The sequence below is a fragment of the Thamnophis sirtalis genome, unplaced genomic scaffold, assembly GCF_051295495.1.
Source record: "Thamnophis sirtalis isolate CommonGarterSnake01/CBP01778 unplaced genomic scaffold, rThaSir2_p1.2 scaffold_5, whole genome shotgun sequence".
NCBI lineage: Eukaryota > Metazoa > Chordata > Lepidosauria > Squamata > Natricidae > Thamnophis > Thamnophis sirtalis.
This window is the reverse complement of record NW_028261385.1, coordinates 46,917,336-46,940,076: the sequence shown is the minus strand read 5'-3', so window position 1 is coordinate 46,940,076 and position 22,741 is coordinate 46,917,336. Positions and strand designations below refer to the sequence as shown.

Sequence of the window (22,741 nt, the reverse complement as noted above, 5' to 3'; positions counted from 1 at the left end):
TCTGTTTGAGGCTTAAACTTGCCTAGACTTGACTGTTATACACTCTCATGCACATGGTGCTGTGACATAAACGAAAACCTGTTGCTTGAAAGTGCTGTGTTATGAATGCCAGTATCCCTTATGTAACACCATGTTGATGAATGCTTTCTGGAGTGATTGAATTAACTGTGAATCATTCATCCATATGATCTAAGCTGCTCCTTGAAAACTCCTCCTCTCCTTAACTGTGGAACTATAAACAATATTATTGAGCTTTAAAATCAGTGGATTTTGATAGAGATCAATGCATAACACATGGACCTTCACAGGTCAAAAGGACAACAGAAAGGTAAGCTCACCTGGGCTTTTATGTGAAAATCTGTCTGTAATTTTCTTTTCTGTGAACCAGCAATGGTAATGTTGAATAACTTGTTGGAATGGAGTTAATAGGAAGAAAAAGAATCTAAGTATTGGAGGTGGGAAGCATCCCTTCTGTTCTTGTGAAACATTCTGTACTAAATAAAAGGAAATTATCAGATATTTTATATTGTATTAATCTGTAATGAAAATAACACAGGGTTAAGTATTAAAGTAATATATACATTTCTAAGGTGATGATGTTGACACAAAGAAATTCATATTTCTTTGTAAACATATTATAAGAGCAAATGGGTTAATGTGGAAGGAATATTAATCTAAAATCAGTGATTTTGATAAATTGGTTTTTTTAAACCCACATATAAAAATCAAAGTTAAAATGTATGTTCAAATAACAAAAGCCTCACTTGTGATATTACTTATTTTAGACTCTCCTTTTTGCTTCCCACACAAAATCCACAGCTTGGCAGTTTCTATTCTTAACATTAACAAGCATTCAGAATATTGGCTCATAAAACTAAACCTTCAAAACTCATCTGCTTTCCTAAGCAATAAGAAAGTATCTGAGCAAAAACATTCCTTACATAATTGGTAAAAATTCAATAGGATAGATAGAACAAACTTGGAAATAATGTTTGTGATCAACTTTATGTGTTTTTATACGATCCGGAAATTTAATATATCCTAGATTCTGAGTTCAAGAAAATAGCAACCTTTATTGTGTGATACAGATGTGGCTACTTTAAATGAATGACTTGATATGTGCCTTCTAATTAGCCAGGCTGCATGCACTTGCTTGTCAAGTTCACTAGAATCTGGCTAAGCCTCCTTTATGGCTGCTTATCTGGGACTACAGAAGCAATAGCAACAGCTAAGTTATATCCGAGTTACAAATCAAAGGTTTAATTGGGGTAAGAAAGCTGAATGATCAAAGCAAATATTTTTACTCTTCTCTCTCCAATTGATAGAATGCAGATGTTCAACATTTTGGACACTCCTGAGACCTCCCCTCCTGAAAGCCCACTGCTACTGCTTTGAGCCTCCTAATCAGGGTCACATATCATTTCTAAGCATGGAAGCACTCACCTAGCCCAAAGGGTGATCAGCATCATCTTTCTGTTCCTTCTGGGAGCTTGTGCTGATCAAATCTAAAGAAAGAAGGGTAAGGAAATAGTTCTAGTGATAGGCAAAAAGAAGGTTCACTTAATGAAAATGAAACCCTTTGTCTGAAGCTGACACTAATCCTCAATGCAATTTATGTTTATTTATTTTATTTATTTAGTTTGTCACAAACATGTACAAGATAACAGGTATAAGTAAGAACATGAACACAGGAAATGGGAACAAATAAATGGGGACAATAGGACTGGGACAGTAGGCATGCTGGTGCACTTATGCAAACCCCCTTACAGACTTCTTAGGAAAGGGAGAGAGTTTAAGGTTAAAGCTATGGGGGTTTGAGGATGTAACAACAGTCGAGTAGTGCATTCCAGGCATTGACCACTCTGTTGCTGAAGTCATAGTTTCTGCAATCGAGTTTGGAGCAATTTGGAGATGTTAATCCGTTAAATGTTTTATACAGGTAATAAAATATTTAATATAACTTACAAAGTAATAAAAGAAGATGGTATAAGAACAGGATGAAGGCTGAGTTGCAACAATGCTTGGTCTGGTGCCTAGGGGAACAGTACCTTTCTTTTTAACCATGTTTTATGGTTTGTTGTGAGCCACCTAGAGTCATTGTATGAGATAATCCTGTCCATATAAGTCTTATAAATAAATAATATAAATAAATAAACAAAACTAAGATGTAACTTTATAGAGATGGAAAGAACAAGCCATTCAAATACTCAATTTATTTATAATAATGAGCAGAAAAATCATGACCAAGACATAAATGGAGGTGGAGGAGGCTTTTTGTTTTTAAGCATTTTTTTAACTAGTAGATTCTAATTTCTCGTCATCTTTTTTGCTTTTAATAACTTTATCACTTTCTTGATGACACCAGCAAAAACATCTGATCTTTCCTTTTTCCAATTCTTGCCTCTTTCCAGTGAATTCAGAACGTGGTTGTCCCTTGGATCTGGGACCACACAGGGAAAGTGAAGAACGGGGCTTCTACACAGAAATGTTCCACTCAGCTTCATGGATGTTCCAAGGGGATGATGCTAATGCAGATAATAATCTCAGATGTCTTAGCAAAAGGCCAGTCACTGGTAAGTATAAAGGATGTGATATGATAATGTCTTCAGAGAAGGCAAGTTAGACATTTTTTGTCATCATCAATTGCAAGATACTATCATTGCCTATAAAAAAAACAGTTGGTAGGTAGGTAGGTAGGTAGGTAGGTAGGTAGGTAGGTAGGTAGGTATATAGATAGTTAGATAGTCAGATAGTTAGATAGTCAGAGCCAAGGTGGCGCAGTGGGTAGAGTGCAGTACTGCAGGCCACTTCAGTTGACTGCTAGTTCAGCAGTTCAGCGGTTCAAATCTCACCAGCTCAGGGTTGACTCAGCCTTCCATCCTTCCAAGATGGGTAAAATGAGGACCCAGATTGTGGGGGCGATATGCTGACTCTGTAAACCGCTTAGAGAGGGCTGAAAGCCCTATGAAGCGGTATATAAGTCTAACTGCTATTGCTATTGCTATATAAGTCTAACTGCTAGATAGATTATATTGATTGATTGATTGATTGATTGACTGACTGACTGACTGATTGATTGATTGAAGAAATCTTAGTGTATCAGGAGGGATATAAAATGACATTCAGGGATGTGATATGAAGAGAATCTGTGAGAGGTAGAAAAGAATAAAAGAAATCAATATGGTTGCCAGGACTGCACAATCAAACTCCACTTTTTTTTTTACATGAAATGCAATTTAAAAAAAACAAGTAGTAGGTCAGGGCTACCTTGACAATTGTTCTAATGATTCCAGACATTGCTGTTGAGTCCATGTGTATAACCAATCATTTACTTGAACAATGTACCTAAAAAGTTAAGTATTTCAACAAAATCACAATTACCATTCTAAAACCTATTGGATATACTGTATGTTTCATAACAATGTCCCAAAGGTACTTTTTCAGGAGGCAACTGGACTTTCTTGTTTTATCTTTGAAGATGTTTCACTTCTCATCCAAGAAGCTTCTTTAGCTCTAACAGGATAGTGGGGAATGGAAGGATTTATATTCCTTGCAGATAGCTGGTCATTTGCATCCTTTTAGGGAATCATTGAAGCACTTGGAGGTTTGCCAATTACCACCAATTACCTCCAATAGACCGATTAGATCCCACAGATTAGGCCTCCTCCGAATTCCATCCGCCGGCCAATGCCGACTGGCGACCACCCAGAGGAGAGCCTTCTCTGTGGCTGCTCCGACCCTCTGGAATGAGCTCCCCGTGGAGATTCGAACCCTCACCACCCTCCAGGCCTTCCGCAAAGCCCTTAAAACCTGGCTATTCCGACAGGCCTGGGGCTAAAGAGCTTCCCCCCCCCCCCGAATGGTATGGTTGTTGTGTGCTTTTAAATTGTGTATTGTTTTGTTCGTCTTTTTTTATTCTTTATTTGTACCCCTTCCCTTGACTTGGATTGTGAGCTGCCCTGAGTCCCCTTTGGGGAAAAGGGCAGCATATAAATGAAATAAATTCAATTCAATTCAATTATCTGTGTCTTCAGGGTCACCTGAGTAGTGCTCCTGGTTCCTGTGGTCTGCAATTTTTTTTTCCTCTTGAAATCCATTCCAACTCCCATACAATTAAAAGGGTGTTCGTCCCAAATTGTATAGCTGAAAGTCTTTATGCCCAATAAATGCCCAATAAAAATATGAATGTGGGCATTTTATTTCACTTTTGTTTTTTTTGTTTTGTTTAGTTCGGGAGCGAACTGTGAGGATTCCTAAAGGAACGGGTGACTATCCTTGGGGATTCCAAATCCAGTTCTCAAAGCCCATCTTGGTGACCAAAGTGGATTCCAGTAAGTGACACAATCATCCTCAAAGTTCACTTCCTTCGGGAAAAGATTCAAAGGAGTTTTAAATGGTATGGTGTTTAAAATAGCCAGCAAAGAGATAGCAGGTATTTCAACAATTCTGATTTCTTTGTATTGTGATTACAATGAAGCATTTTTCTTTTTAGAATTCTATTATATTTCTATAATATGGAAGAAAATCCTGCTGCTACTCTTGCAAATAGACCTACCATTGTAATAAAAATAATAAAAAAAAATCCTTATGGGAGAAGTTTTCTTTTGTCATTCACTTATGGATGAAGAATCTTCCTTGATTCTGACATTCATTTAATCAAACTAAAAGGGTCAGCTGTTGCCTGAAGCAATTACTTCCCCTCTGCTCTGCTTTATACTCTGCTAAAAAAAGATGATGATAATGACAAAAAAGGTCAGTGTGCCTTGGCAGTTAGGGAAAAAGTGGATTGCTTGTAGTTTTCCCTGTCTCTTTTTTTTGAATAAGATCGTTTTTTAACACCTGACCTCTTCTTGTGATAATTCAGTTTGGCAGAACAAATGATTAGTTGAATACCTGCCACCCTGACATGTATCGCTTTGGAAAATATTTGATATTGGGAGTATGTCTGTCAGAATCACCTGTTCTTTTTTCTCTTTTCCTCCCCCACATGAATTTAAAAACATCCATTTCAGGCTTAACTGAAAGCAGAGCTTGAATAGCTTGTCCACCATCCCTGATTTCAGGCCACTAGTTACACTAGTTTGCATTTATATGAAGTGTGGACATTATCCTTGCAGAAATCGTTGCTTCTAGAAATTCACTTAAATGCAGTTTTATTTGTTGCTAATAGATATTTGTAATTGCTGTAAATGAAGAAAAGAGACATGTTGGAGACTCATGCTTTACAGCAGGGGTGCCAAACTTGAGGCCCACCCGAATACATCACATACTGGCCACACCTACTCCCATTTTAACAAAGGGGGAAAAGTCGTGATATGTCATGTGATGACATGACAACACAAGTTTGACACCCCTACTTTACAGCATAGATAAGCAATTTATTACTTTCCAGATGTTTTCAAGCTGGTTCTTCATACGTTGTAAACCAGCTATCTTATTCTTGTTTTAGCATTACACCTACAATTCTGTAAGATAGTGCATCTTTGATGGAAACTGGTTGAGATCCAGTTCCTGACTGCACTATTGGCATTTATTTAACTTTCATTATCCACAGATGCACCTGAAATCTGTTGCGTGAGGACTTTTCTGTGGCTTATAAGAGTTTTATGGGTTGAGAAGCAGTTTCAAAAGATATTCACAAGTAAAACCCAGAAAAGTTCAGAAGTATAACATACTTTCTTTGAAATTCCTTTCTGGCATTTTTAAAACTTTCTAAATGGCAGGAATGAATAAACCATGAGCCAGTTCCATCAAAATGGCTTCTTTTCTCCAAACTGCAGTTAATGGAGATGGTGATAATAATAAAAGTTACCCCCAAAAAAACCCTTCAAAAATATTGAAATGGCTTTGGAAATGTAATGTCAAATTTATGGATGTATCAGTCAAATGCAAGATATATTATTTGATGAGCCATAATCTGACATAATGCAAGATATATTATTTGATGAGCTTTTATGAAAAGAGCAGAAGCTCCCAAAACTCCTGTGCCTGTCATTTCTCTGCTACCTTCTGATTTTTCCTTCCACTCCTTCAGAAAAGAGCTTTACACTGTTCAGATCCACTTTCTAAGGCATGGGGTACAAGAACATTTAGATTACTTGTATTAATTAAGGATATCTGTATTTGTGTTTTCTGGAAGAAAATACTTCAGAATACATTATGACATGTAATTGTATGCTGCCAAGCGATACAGAAGAAAACATTCTTCTGAGAAACACTGAAGAATAATTCAAATCATAGTAAATTGATAGACCTGAATTGAACATATTTTCTACATTTCCTTCTGTCCCTAGCATGTATTTACATAAAAGCAGGCTACATCCGTCTGTACCACAGACATAATATACATGCATATTTAAGCTACTGATAATAATCCAGAGGATAATTCGGGACTTCTGGATCAGACATATTTTCATATGCTTTGAAATCCCACCAGCCAGTGCTATCCATAACAATTATTTTCAAGCCCTCAATTCTTCTAATATTTGTTCAGCTCTGTGGGAATGCCAAGTGGTTAAAGTGTTAGATTAAGGCTAGGGAAACCCAGATTCAATTGCATTCAGTCACTGAAGCTCACTTGCTGATTTTGCGTCAATCACTCTTAGCCCAGTTTATCTAATAGCACTGTTACTTTAGGGACAACAATTGTATTGCAGTCTTATAGGAAATTCTTGCAGAAGGGAAAGCTATATATGCTGCCTTGAGCTCCTGAAGAAATATTTGAGCACTTCCACAGAACCATCAGGTTCCTCTGGTCTCAGAAATGCAATCTTGTTATCCTACAACTACAGGTAGTCCTCAACATATGACCATAATTAAGCCCAAATTGAGCCAAAAATTTCCATTGCTAAGCAAGACTTAAGTGACTTTTGCCTCATTTTTATGACCTTTCTTACCAATATTGTTAAGTGAATCACTGCAGTTGTTAAGTTATTAAGTCATAGTTATTAAGTGAATATGGCTTCCCCATTGACAGCTGGTCAGAAGGTCGCAAAAGGTGATCATGTCCCTGGGAAACTGCAACCACCATAAATACCTGCCAGCTGCCATTTTGATCACATGGCCATTGTGTGGTCATGTGATCAAACTACAATTGTGTGATAAAAGGGTCATAAGATACATTTTTCAGTGTAATTGTAACAGTCTTTCAACAAATAGTTGTAAGTTGATTAACTACCATATTTTTTGTACTATAAGATGCACTTTTTTGTCTCCCAAAAGGGGCTGTCTGTGCATCTTATAAACTGAATATTGCTGAAGCCGTACCCACCTCCCGGGCATTTTTTGGGCTCTGCATGCCCCCTTTTCAGGCTTTTTTTCAGCCTATTTATGAAGCTTTTTTCAGCCTGATTTTTTTTCCAGCTTTTCTTGGTCCATTTTCAAGGCTTTTTTGGCCTGTTTTCAAGGCTTTTTTGACCCATTTTCCAAAACAAATGGGCTGAAAAAAGCCCCCAAAACAGGCCAAAAAAGCATCAAAAATGTGTAAAAAACTGGAAAAGATCCAAAAAAGACCCCAAAAGGGGCACAGCGGCCAAAAACCTTTTGTTTTTTGTTTTCCTCTTTTAAATTTAGATGTGTCTTATAGTCAGGTGCATTTTATAATCCCAAAAATATGGTATATTTGTTCTCCAATGAGCTGTCCAGCTCCTTCCATTAAGGGAAATCATAAAAACCTGCAGTCAGAGCTTCACATTCCCATTCTCAACATTTTTTATTTGCTAACAACAACAAAAAGCAGAATCACCAGATGCTTTTTTGTTAATTCAGTTCACCTGGTATTTCTGGGCAATGAGCGCATTTCCTAACCAAGCAACCTGCCACATTGTCTTCTAAGTATGTCTGTGAGATTCAAAGGGATCTCTGCTTTGCTTTGTACTTTGCCATGGGTTGAAGATTGAAGTATGGTGAAGAGCAATAACCTCGTAATATTAGGAAAATTCAAGAAGTACCCCCAGAAAACACAATCCCTTCTCTATTGCTCTTTTTCTCCTATCATCGCCTCTGCAATAATTTTTTTTGTCATAATATGAAACCAAGATTGTACTATGAAGCCCAAGGTTCATTGTTCATATTCTAGCTTTTTCAGATAATCCATGATGTCATTGTGTAATGATCTCATGCTCTTAAAAAGCAAGTGAATTCTGTTCATGTTAGATTGTGAGTCTGACCTAATAAAAGAGGGAGAGACAATATCAACCCCCTTCCCCACATTTCATTTTAATCAGCCTCAAGCAGAGTACAACAGACAGCAGTTTGCATGGCCCCAATACTAGACAAGTTCAACTTGGATTGCCTAATGCAAAGCAAGGGAAAATCTTAGGAATGACCTTCCCAACTTCTTCAGAAGTGGATTGCAATGGCGGATGTAATAGGAAAGAGGTTGTCTCCTTTGTGTTGATACAGTATTATCCAAATATTGCTAAATGCGGAACATTTTTTTCATTTTGTGGCAGATAGTACAGCAGAAGAAGCAGGCCTGCAGATTGGCGACATAGTGATTGCTGTCAATGGCACAGATGTCACCAGCATGCCTCATTCAGAGGCAGCAAACCTAGCAAAAAAAGGTAAGTCTGCTCAAAAATATGAACTTTTAATGAGTTATTTGTAAATGGTGTGGACACCCACAATAATAAAGACGGTGGGTTTATGCCAGTGGTGAAGTTTATTTTTTTTTACTACTGTTTCTATAGGCATGGCTTGATGGGCATGGTAGGGGAAGGATACTGCAAAATCCCATTTCTTCCCCACTTCTGGGGCCAGCCAGAGGTGGTATTTGCCACTTCTCCAAATTACTCAAAATTTCCTCTACTGGTTCTCCAGAACCTGCTGAATTTCACCTCTGGTTTATGCAAATTTAACCAAAAATAATAGCTGCAGCCCAGAGTTATAAAGTTTCATACAACTTTTTTTAAAAAGCCTTGTATTACCAACATTAAAACTTTCATCTCATATTTTAGAAGACCACAATCCTGAGAATTTTTAAAAGTTTAAGACATATTCTAATGCACACTATTTTGATAGCATAAAGTTGAGATAAAAAGTCAAATCAAGGGGTAAAATGATGGGTTGATTTTTCCGGCTATGTTACTCAACTATCAGGATTTGTAACACACCCAGTGAAGGAATCACAATCAATACAAAAAGTCTCTGGTTTAGCTCTGACTGTGCTTACTCAAATTGGGGGCATTATCTTCTCAACAAAAAATTGCACACTTTGCAAAAATAGAAAAAAAAATTGAGGAGCATCTAACTTGACCACAAATATCAGCATCAATAATATTTAGCAAACATGCAACATCAAAGTACAGTAAATATTAAATCCTTGATTTATGTGCAATATGACTACCGTATTTTTCAGAGTATAAGATGCACTTTTTCCCTCAAAAAAGAGGGTGAAAATCTGGGTGTGTCTTATACACGGAATACAGCATTTTTGGCCTCCCCAAACCCCACCCCTTTGCAAAAATGGCCACGCATAGCCTTTAGGAAGTTTCCAGAGTGCTCCTGGGGGCTGGGGAGGGCAAAGATGAGCAGAAAACGGGGGGCAGCCCCCAGGAGCAATCTACAAGCCTCTTAAAGGCTATTCATGCTCTCTCTTTTTTTTGACAAAAACCGGGCCTGTTTTTGTGAAAAAATGGCCTTTTTTGCTTGTTTTTGCCCCCCTCCCAGCCCCCAGAAGCACTCTACAAGCCTCCTAAAGGCTATTCATGAGTCTTTCAATTTTCTACCTTCAAACTATCTTCCTTACAATAGTGGATAAGGTCCCATTGGGTCATTTTGGTTCGCCATTTCTCTAAGATCTTTGTCCTATCCATATTTTCCATTCATGTACTTTCTAGAAAATCCTTATGTGGATCAGTTCTTTGCTTGCCAAAATATGCTTTCTTTAGTCACACATGTGTCTTTCTCATAACATGGAGCAATATACTAAGCTAAGAAGTAATGGATGGAAACCTGGCAAGAAAAGTTCCAACCTAGAATTAAGGAGAAATTTTCTGACAGTGAGAACAATCCATCGGTGGAACAGCTTGCCTTCAGAAGGTGCTCCATCACTAGAGGTTTTTAAGATGAAATTGGACAGTCATTTGTCTAAAATGGTAGAGTTTCCTGCTTGGGCAGGGAGTTAGACTACAAGACCTCCAAGGTTTCTTTCAAATCTGTTATTCTATATTCTGCTATTAGTTCTTAGTCTAAAACCTGAAATAGCCAGTCAAATTATTACTACAGAATGTTTTAAATAGTGCTTAGGAGTTTATTTGCAGACTTCTCACCATTTTAGGGAAACATGAAAATAAGAACTGTCTATAGATAAACCAGGTTGATCTATTCAATTGAGAATATAGAATAACAGATTTGAAAGAAACCTTGGAGGTCTTGTAGTCTAACTCCCTGCCCAAGCAGGAAACTCTACCATTTTAGACAAATGACTGTCCAATCATCTTAAAATTGGATAACTAGGCTGCAGCTTTCTTCTAGCTAGGAGAGATGTGGTAATACTGTATTTTTTATTTATTAGATTTATGGGCTGCCTATCACATCTACAGGCATCTTTGGATGTCTTACAAACATTAAAAGCTGGTAAACATCCAAATGATAAACAATAAATAACAATAATAATCATTAGCATAAAAGATGGTAAGCAGAAGAGCATGAAATACATGAGGAGAGATGCAGTTTTCTCTTAATCTTCCAAAGTGGTGTATTCCCATTAGGGGCCCCAAGCAAAATGGCAGAGCCAGGTCTACATGCCCTTATACAAGGTCAAGAGAACGGGTACAGATCTAACTTTGCAGGGTATGATTTCCAAGGGACAGAAGCCATGGTAGATCCCACTAGCCAAAATTCTTTGACAAGGTCTGCAACATGCCCTTTCTGCTGGCACGAGTGGGGCAGACCAATCTCATTGGACTGAGATGTTATTCATAACAGAAATGTATATTATCCATAGAAACACAAGATGTGTTCAGGGCCATATAGATTACTTTTAACCTATCTGAATTCTCAGTTCAGTTGGATTGTTAATTCAGTGCTATTCAATGCAGGCAGTCCTCAATTTATGACAGTAATGGAGCTTGCCCATTCATGTTGGAAGTCGAGGACTACATTTAAAAAAGCACATAACTAATGATCTCCCTGTCCCTGCTTTCCCTAATGCATTTGTTAAATGAATGCATGGGTCATTTGGTAGAGCATGGGGTCACTCCGGGATAGGAGAAACTGAGGGAGGCCTAGCGCAGGCCCTGGCACTCCCAGGAGGACTCCTGCTCCTTGGTATCCCATCCTTCCCTCTAAGATATCCCATGCTCTGCCTCCTGCTCCTTGGTTTTCCCAAAGTTCTATGGGCCTCCTCCCTACCCTCACGTCCTATCACATTTGCTTACTTACATTGTGACAAGCTCAGGAAGTCAACACAGAGAGGCCTCTCCCTTGATGGGCCACATGGCATATTCAAGAAGAAAAAATCTGAACTCTTTTGCTTCCATTACAATCTTTTCATCTCCAGAGAGCATAAACTACTACAATTTCTTCTTAGCTCCACCAATGCTAGTTTTATGCTGGCGGTGCTAAGAAAATATCAAAGTGGTTTACCTGGCTGGGGAGGAAAGGATTGCCATGGAAACAAAAAAAGTTCAGATTTCTTCTTTGCTCTACAGCCAAGACTAGCTCAAAGCTAGCAATGTTAGAGCAAAGAAGAAATTTGATCTCTTTTGCTTCCATTGCAATCCTTTCCTCTCCAGCCAACATAAACTAGTACGATTTCTTCCTAGCTCCGCTGGCACTAGTTTTACACTATTAGAGCAAAGAAGAAGTCTAATCTCTTTTTTTCCATGGCAATCCTTTTCTTCCTAGCCAGAGTAAACTACTGATTTATTCTTGGTGCAAAACCAGCACCTGTGGAAGTAAGAAGAAATGCATGGATGGAAAGAAAAGGATTGCATTTATGTCTGTATTTTCTCTGGAGGAAAATTCATTGTTGGCTGAATTAATGCATTAACTCTTAGTTCTTCAGCCAACAAAGAAACTTTTTCTGATAGTAAGAAAAAAGGGTTCTTTGCCACCAGTAAAAGCACAATAACATTCATATTAATATGAAATTTCTTTTAGGAGATATATATTTAAAATTCAAACTATTCTTAGGTGAGGGCTAATTGTACCCAACGGATTTTAATTTCTCAGTAACACTGAGAACACTGAGATAAAAATGTTTAACAAATACAAGTTATTTCTCAAGTTACTGACAAATTTATTTTAGTATATATCAAATTTTTAATTGTGGAGATGGAATTCACACTCTTTTTTAGAAAAACTAGAATTCCTTTTCTAATTATTATGAGGAAGTTTGAGAATTCTCTGCTCTTATTCCCCGAATGCAAGTGATACGAGCACTTTTCCACCAGCAGAAGCACAGTAACATTCATATTAATATGGAATTTCTTTTAGAATATATATTTAAAAGTCAAGCTATTCTTGGGTACTGCTATTCAGAAATCATTTTAAATAAGAACTCTGAGATTCTGTCAAGGATGACTTCAGGTTCCTGTTCCTCTTATAGGAATGACAAAAGCACATTTGATTGGAAGATCTGTGTGTGAATTTTGACAGCACAATGCTATTTTGGTCAAACCCCATACACATGGCAGGATGGTGTTTCAAAGAATAATTTCCACATGACAGTCAGAAGCACTCAAAGTATATTTAGAGATGCTTAGAGGAAGTCTTAGAAATATTCAAACTTGTACATTGTTCAAAAAATTGTCATTTTTAAAATCTTTTGCATAAAAAAATATCTATTCCGATATTTGGGGGAGGTAGGTTTGTAAAATGTGCGAAGCACTGACGCAACTTGCTTACACACCCAACATTTGGATCTTCTGGAAGGCTCAGCATGATTAGTTTGAAGATTCTTCCAAGGTTGTCAGCACACACCTGTACTTGTATAGATAACTCTTCTACTAAGATTACTGGCACAATGCAGGAACTGTGCGGGAGATGTCTAGGAGATGACATGAAAAACCCCTCAAAACATCCCTCTTGAGATGAAGTGTCTTCAATATTTGAAGCAAAGTACTTTAGTCATAGCAACTCATTTTGTTAAGGATCCCTTTAAGTGCTTGACCCTCTATTAAAATACTTTTACTTTTACTTTCTGTCAGGTGCTGTTGGATAATCCCAGCAAAATAATGTTCCTTATAAATAATTTCCCATAAAAGCAAATATTTCTGTTTGCAACAATCGTTATTAACTCCATTACCAACCAAGCATCTTTTCCTAACTGAAGCCAGTCTTTAACTTAACATGGCATTCACATTCATGCCAATACATTCCATTTTTCTCTTTTCTGACCTTCTAAATAAATTGATTAGAGATACCAAGTCAAATAAGGCACTTAGAGAATATATCAGATAGCATAAATCGAAAGGAGGAGTATCACCCTATCATAATTTCCATTTTGAGACACCGTATTTAGGTTGAATCTATAGGAAACATTAATATAAATAATGCAGCAATGGCAAGAACAGAGAGAAATGACGTTTTCTAGGAACAGTCTCGTTATAGAAAATAGCCTTATTATAGAAAATGCTGCCCGTATCATTAGCTGAGTTTGTTTGTTTCATATTGTGTAGTTCTTGATACATTTTCAATGAATAGTGTCTTGCTGTACATAATAAATCAGTAGGGTTGATGGTTGCCATTTTTTTTATAAATATAAGATTTTTGAAAGCAATTGAAGCTTTTATAGGAATAGAATTCAATAAGTTTGTTTTGACAAGATATTTTCTCCATATTAACTTTAGAGCTTTAGAGTAAAGCTTTAGTATACATTTTCTGTTTTAATTATTGCCTAAGTAAAATAATTACTTATGTGTAAGGTGACCAGATTTTCAGATTGGTAAAGAGGGATACCTTTGACCGGGGGGGGGGGGGTGTTGATTAAAAATTTTATATGGAGCAACAAAAATTTTCATACAATGCAAAAATAGTATTGTAATTTTTTTTATTTCAACATAACTACAATTTACAAATATAAATTGTAACTGTTGCCAAACATCAAAATTTTGATCACGTGACCATGAGGATGCTGCAATGGTCGCTAAGTGTGACAAATGGTCGCTAAGTGTGACAAGTGGCCATCAGTCACTTTTTTCAATGCCATTGTAACTTTGGTCACTATATCACCTTTCTGGCCATAGTTCTTAAGTGAATAACTGCAGCTGATAAGTTAGTAACATAAGTGAATCTGGTTTCCCCATTTGACTTTGTCAAAAGGTGATTATATGACCCCAGGACCCTGAAACCATCATAAATACGAATCTGTTGCCAAACATCAAAATTTTGATCATGTGACCATGAGGATGCTGCAACGGTCGCTAAGTGTGAAAATGGTCACTAACTGTGAAAATGGTCATCAGTCACTTTTTTCAATGGCATTGAAACTTTGGTCACTATACCACCTTTCTGGCCACAGTTCTTAAGTGAATAACTGCAGCTGGTATTTTGTATTTTGGATAGAATCTTTTTTTAAATAGCCTAAGACAATTTAAAAAAAGAATCCACACAGAGTAAATTGAAGTAAAACATTTCAAACTATTCTTTCTATGCACAATATATTTCAAAGTATTGTGCATAGAATTTTTAAACATGGTTTCACTTCAATTTATTTTGGTAGAATCTTTTTTTAAATAATCTAAGACAATTTAAAAAAAGAATCCACACAGAATTTTAAAAAATCCTATGCACAATAAATAAAATATTATTTTAAAATACATTAAAAAAATAAAACAAAAAAACCCAGCTCACTTACCAGCAGGCTTGCACTACAAGTCAACCCAGAATGATGTAGATGTTAATACAAAGAACTGAGCAAATTGAAATGGTGAAATTAGTCAGGGAAATATTTTTCAAAGAAATTTTGCCACCATTTTGGAGCAGACCTCCAACCTCCGTGCCCCTCCCCTCTGGAAAATCCAGGAAGTAACACTCGCGGCCCCTCTAGCCAAGTGTTTCCTGGAGCTCTATGGTACTTGGTCATTTTTTCTTATAAAATGAGGTAAAAGGGGCGTGGGGGGGTCCGTTTTGTTGCTTTAACATTTTAATATCTTCAATGAAAGTACTGAGACAGAGAGAGAGGTTAGACAGGGTGTCTTTTGTCTTTCCCTGGTTAGGATTTCTTAAGCAAATCCACTGGGCTTTCAACATGAAGCCAAAAAATTGGGACTTTTTAAAAATGGTACGGGACAAATTGTTATAAAGCGTGATTGTCCCACTGAAATCGGGACGTCTGGTCACCTTCCTTATGTGCAATAGAAGAATCTGTTTTTTTTAAAAAAAAATTGCTATTATATACTCAAATTTTCCAGGTCCTGATATCTTGAACTTATTAGTGGGTTCTGATATCAGTTGTTGCCCCAACATCCCTCGTCCAACATGTCGAGGATACCTTCACAAACGGACCCACTCTGGAATCCTGAAGGGCTGGAGAAAGAGGTGGTTTGTATTAAAGCATGATGGTTCCCTGTATTATTACAAACACAAAAAGGTAAGACAAGTGCAAAAGTATTATCTATAATGCAAGGGTTTCTTGACATTCAATATAGAACTACATTGATAATTGTATCAATTAGAACCTATAGTACACATTCCACAGGTAGCACGCAGAGCCATATTTGCTGGCACACCAGCCCTCAGCTCTGGCGTACACACGCGTGCCAGCCAGCTGATTTTTGGCCTTCCTGAGGCCAGGGGAGGCCGTTTTCGCCCTACCCAGGTTTCAGGAAAGCTTCCGGAGTCTGGGGACAGCAAAAACTCCCCCCCCCGCACATGGGGAGTGCATGCATGCACTGGTGGGTGTGGCGCATTCCATCGTGAGTCTGGATGTGCTCACACAATTTTGGCATGACTTTATAAAAAGGTTAGCCATCAGTGAAATAGAATCTTGGAATATGTAAGGTGCTGCATGCAAAGCATAAAGGTTTTTTTTGAAACAGGTGCTCCTAAAGATCTAGGTTTTTTTTAAATATAGATGAAATTTTAGCATGCATCCATTGTTCACATGTACAGAAATTTCCCATAATGCTCATGAAATTATATATTGTGTTTCAGTACAAAATGAGATTATCTTGAGTGCAGGATGCTTCACTTTAATTATCTATCATATCCAACTTCAAAAGTATTGGGTGGGAAAACTCTAATATATATATTTTTAAAAAATTATGTTAAGAGCAGATAATACTGTGTTAGATCAAAGATTGAAGTGTTCAGCAATTTCTCATATTTCTTATCCGATACACTTGAGATAAACATATTTATTAAAGATTTACTTCAAAGTATAGGTTGCTTATTAAATGAATTAACCTACCACAGACTCCATTATACAACTGAGAATTTTAATATGCCTACCTGCTGTTTTGGTTTAATAGAACAAATGTTAAACCAAATCTGTTTTGTTCTTTTTACTATTGTTGCACTCAACAGCAAGCACAATGTTACAAATTTAATAATTCAGATTAGCTTGAATATGCATGCAAACTGGTTACAAATTAAAAAGTTTTTTTCTTACACATATAGGTATAAAATATATGAATTATACTATTGCCTTTTGGGGTGTTATGCAAAGTGCAGGAAATAATTAAGAGTTAGTAAAAGAAATTGAGAAACTCTTCAATTAAAATAAATTTAACTAAATCTAGTTTACACCAACATTATTAGCTATACCTCTCCATAACTTTCTGTCTTGGTAAATATTTTTTACTGGGTCCAAATGCTAGTTCATATATTGCCTTTCATTTTTAAAATCTCATATTTTTATTTGTGTGCATCTCATGAACTCCATCCAACGCTGACTTTTCTCCTCATTCAATTCCTTTCAACTTATTTATTCTTTCTTCATACCCTAGTTAATAGTATTAAAAGCCACAGAAGCAGAGACACACTCCTCTAGTTGTGCTCTCTTAATAAATCAACTATAAGGGAACTAGTAAAATCCCCTGCCACTTTACTTGCTCTAATATTTTTTCCATTTATAACTTGAATGTGTTTCTTTTTGATACATTCTTTTTCAGATGCATTCTTTTTATTGCAACAAAGAGTCTCTATAAAATTTGCTGCAAATATTTTATGTTCTCAGCCAACCATATGGCTTCATCTGTATACCACAAGTACTGCTTATACATTTATCTGTAAAATCATTAAACGACCAAAGGAAAATCATAGATCTCAATGTTATTATTAACTGGTGAACATTCTACTTATGTTGTGGATGCTTCTCTTCCATCATATATTAGTTTTTATTCCATTTAGCAAGAAAACGTCAGTACCATATTCATACATACCATTCTGGAATCATATACTTTTTTTCTTTTTTTGTAAATTAACACATAACACATTTTTTCATACATTCATACCTTCCTTACTGACCGGTCAAAAAGCAAAAATCTGACTTGTATATTCACAGCCCAAAACAGAGTTTCACTGCACTTTCCAAATTTTATTGCTCAGATTTTTCTTTCCAGGTATACTTAACAAACTAACTTTTGCATGATTTTGCACTCTTCTTAATTTTTCTCTTTTCATATGTTTACTTGTCAGGCACGAATACAGTCTTAACACACACTTTCAACAAATTTCCCAACCACTATAATCATTTATTACCATAGTTTAAGGCTTCTCTAGTTTCACCATCCTCCTTTGCAATCTTATCTATTTTTAAAATTCTTACAGGATTTATGATTTGCAAATATCCTTGTAATTTCAAGTTTTTTGTTCATCATGAATAATGTATAGAGAAACTAGATCTTGAATTTACTTGAAAATGATATTCCAATACAATTAAAAGGGCAATATATTACCAACCCAGAAAGAATTCTGTGTCTTCTATTACAGTGATATAAATGATAATGATGAAAATCAAACCAACATGTCCTATTCCTATACTTTTTTGAACTTTAATTTGGTAGCTCAAGGAGAAAAGGCTTGTTTTCATTGTAATATCTGATTGTCTACTTATCTGATTTATGCCAAATTTCAAACCATAAAATCTGATTTTAAAAGAATCATACCTAAACTAGGATTAACTAGTAAATATGGAGTTCTGGTACAACACAGCTAGAGGGCACTTTACTTCACTTTCAGCAATGTACACTACAATGTATCTTACACTATAGTACTTTCTTAAAGATAGCATGTTAATTACAAACAATGTCCAGCAGGTGGAGAACTTTGATCAGAAATATTTCTCAAAGCACAGGAAACAAAACACAGGTAGTCCTCAACTTACGACCTCAGTTGAGCCCAAAGTTTTTGTTGCTAAGTGAGAAATTTAAGTGAGTTCTGCCCAATTTTATGACTTTTTTTGCCACGTTTGTTAAGTGAATCACTGTAATTGTTAATTTAATAACACTGTGCTTAAGTGAATCTGGTTTATCAGAAGGACAGAAAAGGTGATATTGGAATTGGTTAAATAAATATAAATATGAACCAGTTGTCAAGCATCCAAATGTAAATCATATGACCATGGAGATGCTGCAGTGGTCACAAGTGTTAGGTCACTTTTTTCAATACCACTGTAACTTTGAACAATCACTAAATGAACTGTTGGAAGTTGAAGACTACCTGTATAAATACTGTCCAAAATCAGATAATACAAGATTAATGAAATTGGAGCTAGTAAATCAACCCTCTGAAAACAGCAGGAATTCTTGTTTCATTTTGGTTCAAAATTAAGATTTTTAAATTGGAAACAACATTTGTGCAATGAAGTATTGTTCATCTCCCAACAATACTTATTGGATATAATAAATCAGCTGAATAATAATAGCATAATCCCCTTTTGACATTTTTCTCTTTTGGTGAAGTCAACGCATGGTGCATCCACATTCAACTATACTGGTCACTCACTCTATCCCCCCCCACCCCCCACCCCCCCAAAAAAGGAAGATCAGCATGATTTTTTTTTTGTTGATAAACCTACTCTAGCTCCTTCAGACTGTAGTTACAACCCCTTTTTAAAGCCTTTTTAAAAGATAGCAACAGCATTGGGCCTTTCTACAATCCTCTGGCATCATGGCTGTCTTCCATAATTTTTCAAACATCACCGAAAGACATTCCACTACTGCTTACTGCATTTTTTTATCTGGGCATCTGATTTTACTTGATTACATATCTCTTCAATACATATATAATCTTATTTCAGTCTTTTGAGCTGTTCATAGTTTAGCAGGCTTCTAGATCAGGGATCTCCAACCACCGGTCGGTGCGCTGGCACCAGCCCCAGCACAGAGGTGGGTTCCTATCAGTTCGCACCAGTTCGGTAGAACCGGTTCGTCAAATCTACCGAATGGTTAGAAGAGGTTCCATCAGAAAGCAGGCCACACCTACAAAAGAGGTTCCAAATTTTTTTGAAACCCACCACTGACACACGCGCACACACACACACACATACAGACTCACACAGAGAGAGAAAGAGAAAGAAAAAGAAAGGAAGAAAGAAAAAAAGAAAAAAAGAAAGAAAAAGTGAGAGAGATGAAAGAAAAAAAGGAAAAAGGGACAGAGAGACAAAAGGAAGGAAAGAGAGAGAGAGAGAAAGAAAGAAAGAAAGAAAACACATGGCCGGCAAGCCACTCTGACAAAGGAGACCACACCCACAGGTTTGAAAAATTTTTGAAACCCACCACTGCCCCAGCATGACAGAAACCAGGCCGCACAAACAAGTGAATCCCAACCCACAGGATGCAGGCAGCATGCGAAACTATCTCCTGCCTACTCCAACCCCCACCCCCCACCCCCACGATCCACAGAAAAACTCTTCTCCACGGAACCGGTCCTTGGTGCCCAAAAGTTTGGGGGCCACTATTCTAGATGCTTTTCTAAATTTCTTTTCCGCATGCACATAAACACATCACTTTTAGATCAGCATCCAAATATTCAAGAAGATGACAGCGAAGTGGATCCCTTGGTAATTCTTTTTTGTGTGTTTACTTGATTCACGCTTAACTGAATGAAAAGGGGAATCGTCTGCCAGTTCCAAAATTTTCCATACATCTATATATCTATAGTACATCCAGCATAAAACATTCCCACCCAACATAGCATCTCGCCTGGTGAGAATTGTCAGTGTAAACATCTGGTGGGTAAATTACAAAGAAACCAGACAACATTGTCCAATTCTAATCTATTTCATGTGCCATTTCCCAATCATATTGAATAAATTACCAATGCAATGCAACGCTTTTTATTTTTTATGTTCAGGGGAAACCAGAGGAGATAATACTGCCTTATTGTGTATAATCCTTTCACATTATTCCACCCATGCCCTTCTTCCTTCAAGCCGCTATATTCATTGCTAAGTGCTTTTCCTTAAAGAAGGCTTAACTATAAATAGATTTTGGTCCATGCTGTTGCTCCAAGAGGTACAATGTACATTTGCATTACATTCTGACAAAGAGCTTTATCCGCCACAGGCAGAGAGGCATCTATTCTTTACAAGCATCCTACTATCTATTTCATTTACAAAGCTTCTGAAATGGCCACTGCCTGTCAATAGATTTGCTAATTAATCTCCCAGAGTCTATCTGGGCTGTAATCCACAGAAGTGTAAATCACAATGTATTTTCCAGTTGCCATGATCCTTCCCTCCCTCAATCCTTCTCCTTTGTCTTATTAGGAAATTATTCATTTTTTTTATTGGTGGAAGCCACAATGTACCTTTTAAATGTTTGGCTTAGAAAGCAAACAGATATATGAAATAATAGATTGGAATGTCACTCTTTTCTCAAAAAGAGTTGGTCCCATTCATTTCAAGTCCCTGAGTATCAGAAACATTACAAGTATTAAAGAAACTATTTTATATCCCAAATGAGCGGGCGCTGCTATATGAACATCATCCTCCTCCTCTTTTAATCCCTTACGTAATGGAGATTGGGCAACTGAATGGAGCTGAGTGTTTACTGGCCAGATGCCCTTCCTGTCACCAATGCAGAGGTTTTTTTTCCCCAGCACATATATTCTCAGTGTGCCCAGAGAAAGAAATATCTGCCTCTACCCAGGATTGAACTCACATCGTGAGGCGAGAGCTCTACCTCTAGGCCACCACACTACTCTATATCATGATGTACATTCATATATTAATCATTGTAATTAAGAATAGATGCCCATGTCTGCATTAAGAATAGATGTCCATCTCTGCTTATTCATGAAAGCTAAGCAGAAGCCCAGCTTCTCTCAACTTGCACAGATTTTTCTGAACATTTATATGTTTTGAAATATTAAAAAGGAACACCAAGAATCCCACCATGAACCACTTGCATTTCTGCATTCTCCTCTTCCTGAAGCAACTAAATTCTGCTGAGATCATGAAACACAGCATGTAGTACTAATAACTGTAACAAATTAATCCCAACATGAAGATGACCTACAGAAAAATATAATACAAATGCTATATGTTTTGCATACAGCAAAATGTTTTGCTGTAGCAAAATATTCAATTGGAAGCAGAAGAGTTTGGTTTGGTTTGGTTTGGTTTGGTTTGGTTTGGTTTGGTTTGGTTTGGTTTGGCTTGGCTTGGCTTGGCTTGGCTTGGCTTGGCTTGGCTTGGCTTGGCTTGGCTTGGCTTGGCTTGGCTTGGCTTGGCTTGGCTTGGCTTGGCTTGGCTTGGCTTGGCTTGGCTTGGCTTAGTTTAGCTTAGTTTAGTTTTGTTTTGTTTATATAAATTAAATAGAAACAATCCTTGACATTTTTTTTGCTGAAAGCAAATTTGGCCCATATAGTCTGGCAAAGTGTTGTTGTTTTCAACACTTTGTTTCCCAATAACAGGATCTCCAGATGAACTTTCATGGGAAAGCTAAATAAGTCACTCTTCCTCATCTTTGCACACTGGTTTCCATCTAGACTGGATAGATAGTAGAGGTAGAATCCGCCACTATAACTCTTCCTCCTCTATTCTGCCACTTGAACTGACTTCCTCAGCTTGAGGGTCCTCCAGAGCTAAGGCCTTTCCCTCCCATAATTACTTAGCTAATGTAACCATTACTGACAATTCTGAGAACTGGAGCCTAAACTTCAAGAGACCATCTGAGTTAGAGAGGCTGCACCTGACTATCTCTTAATCAGCCATCCATGATCAAGTACTTTGTTTCTAAGCTATTGTACTTTCAGTAGGCCCTTTGGATTTTTCTTTACAGTCATTTATAATGCAATCCCGAGAAATCTTGTTGAAATGTACCTCATACTAATCTCAGGGGACTCTATTCTCTAGCCAGCTGATGCACAGAGGCCTCTTAATATCTTAATCTCCCATTATTAATTCCCGGAAAATGTGAAACTGCTTTAATATTAAGAAATATAATGGGCTCCTTTAATTTTCAATTCTATAGAACAGTATATCTCAACCTTAGCAGCTTTTTAGATGGGTGGACTTCAAGCTGGCTGGAGTATTCTGGAAATTGGAGTCCAGCCATCTCTAAGCTGCCAAGATTAATAAATGCTGACCTAGACGTTGATCAGGAAAATCTCTGTTCCAATGTCATTTTTAAAAAAGCATAACTTACTATGTAAGTGATTTGATAAAGCACATCCACCACCCCAGGCAGCATTATTCAAATAACTTATGTTCATAGAAAAATAAATCTTGGTATTTGGGTTGCACGTTTTATGATTTCCATATGAATCAGGAACCTACATTGTAAGATGGCAACACTTGCATTTTGTAAGTAGGACTTGTGACTCTTCAGAGAATCAGATTAGTATC

The 22,741-nt window shown here is 36.9% G+C and overlaps 1 protein-coding gene across 1 annotated transcript in view; it reads left to right on the top strand.

Moving 5' to 3' along the window:
* Positions 1-22,741, top strand: part of LOC148045354 (uncharacterized) — a 41,431-nt gene that overhangs the window by 6,163 nt on the left and 12,527 nt on the right. The window contains exons 3-6 of the mRNA XM_087715777.1: positions 2,412-2,573; positions 4,230-4,331; positions 8,454-8,564; positions 15,360-15,538. Of these exons, the coding sequence (XP_087571903.1) occupies positions 2,412-2,573; positions 4,230-4,331; positions 8,454-8,564; positions 15,360-15,538 (554 nt within the window). The remainder of the gene's footprint in view (positions 1-2,411; positions 2,574-4,229; positions 4,332-8,453; positions 8,565-15,359; positions 15,539-22,741) is intronic.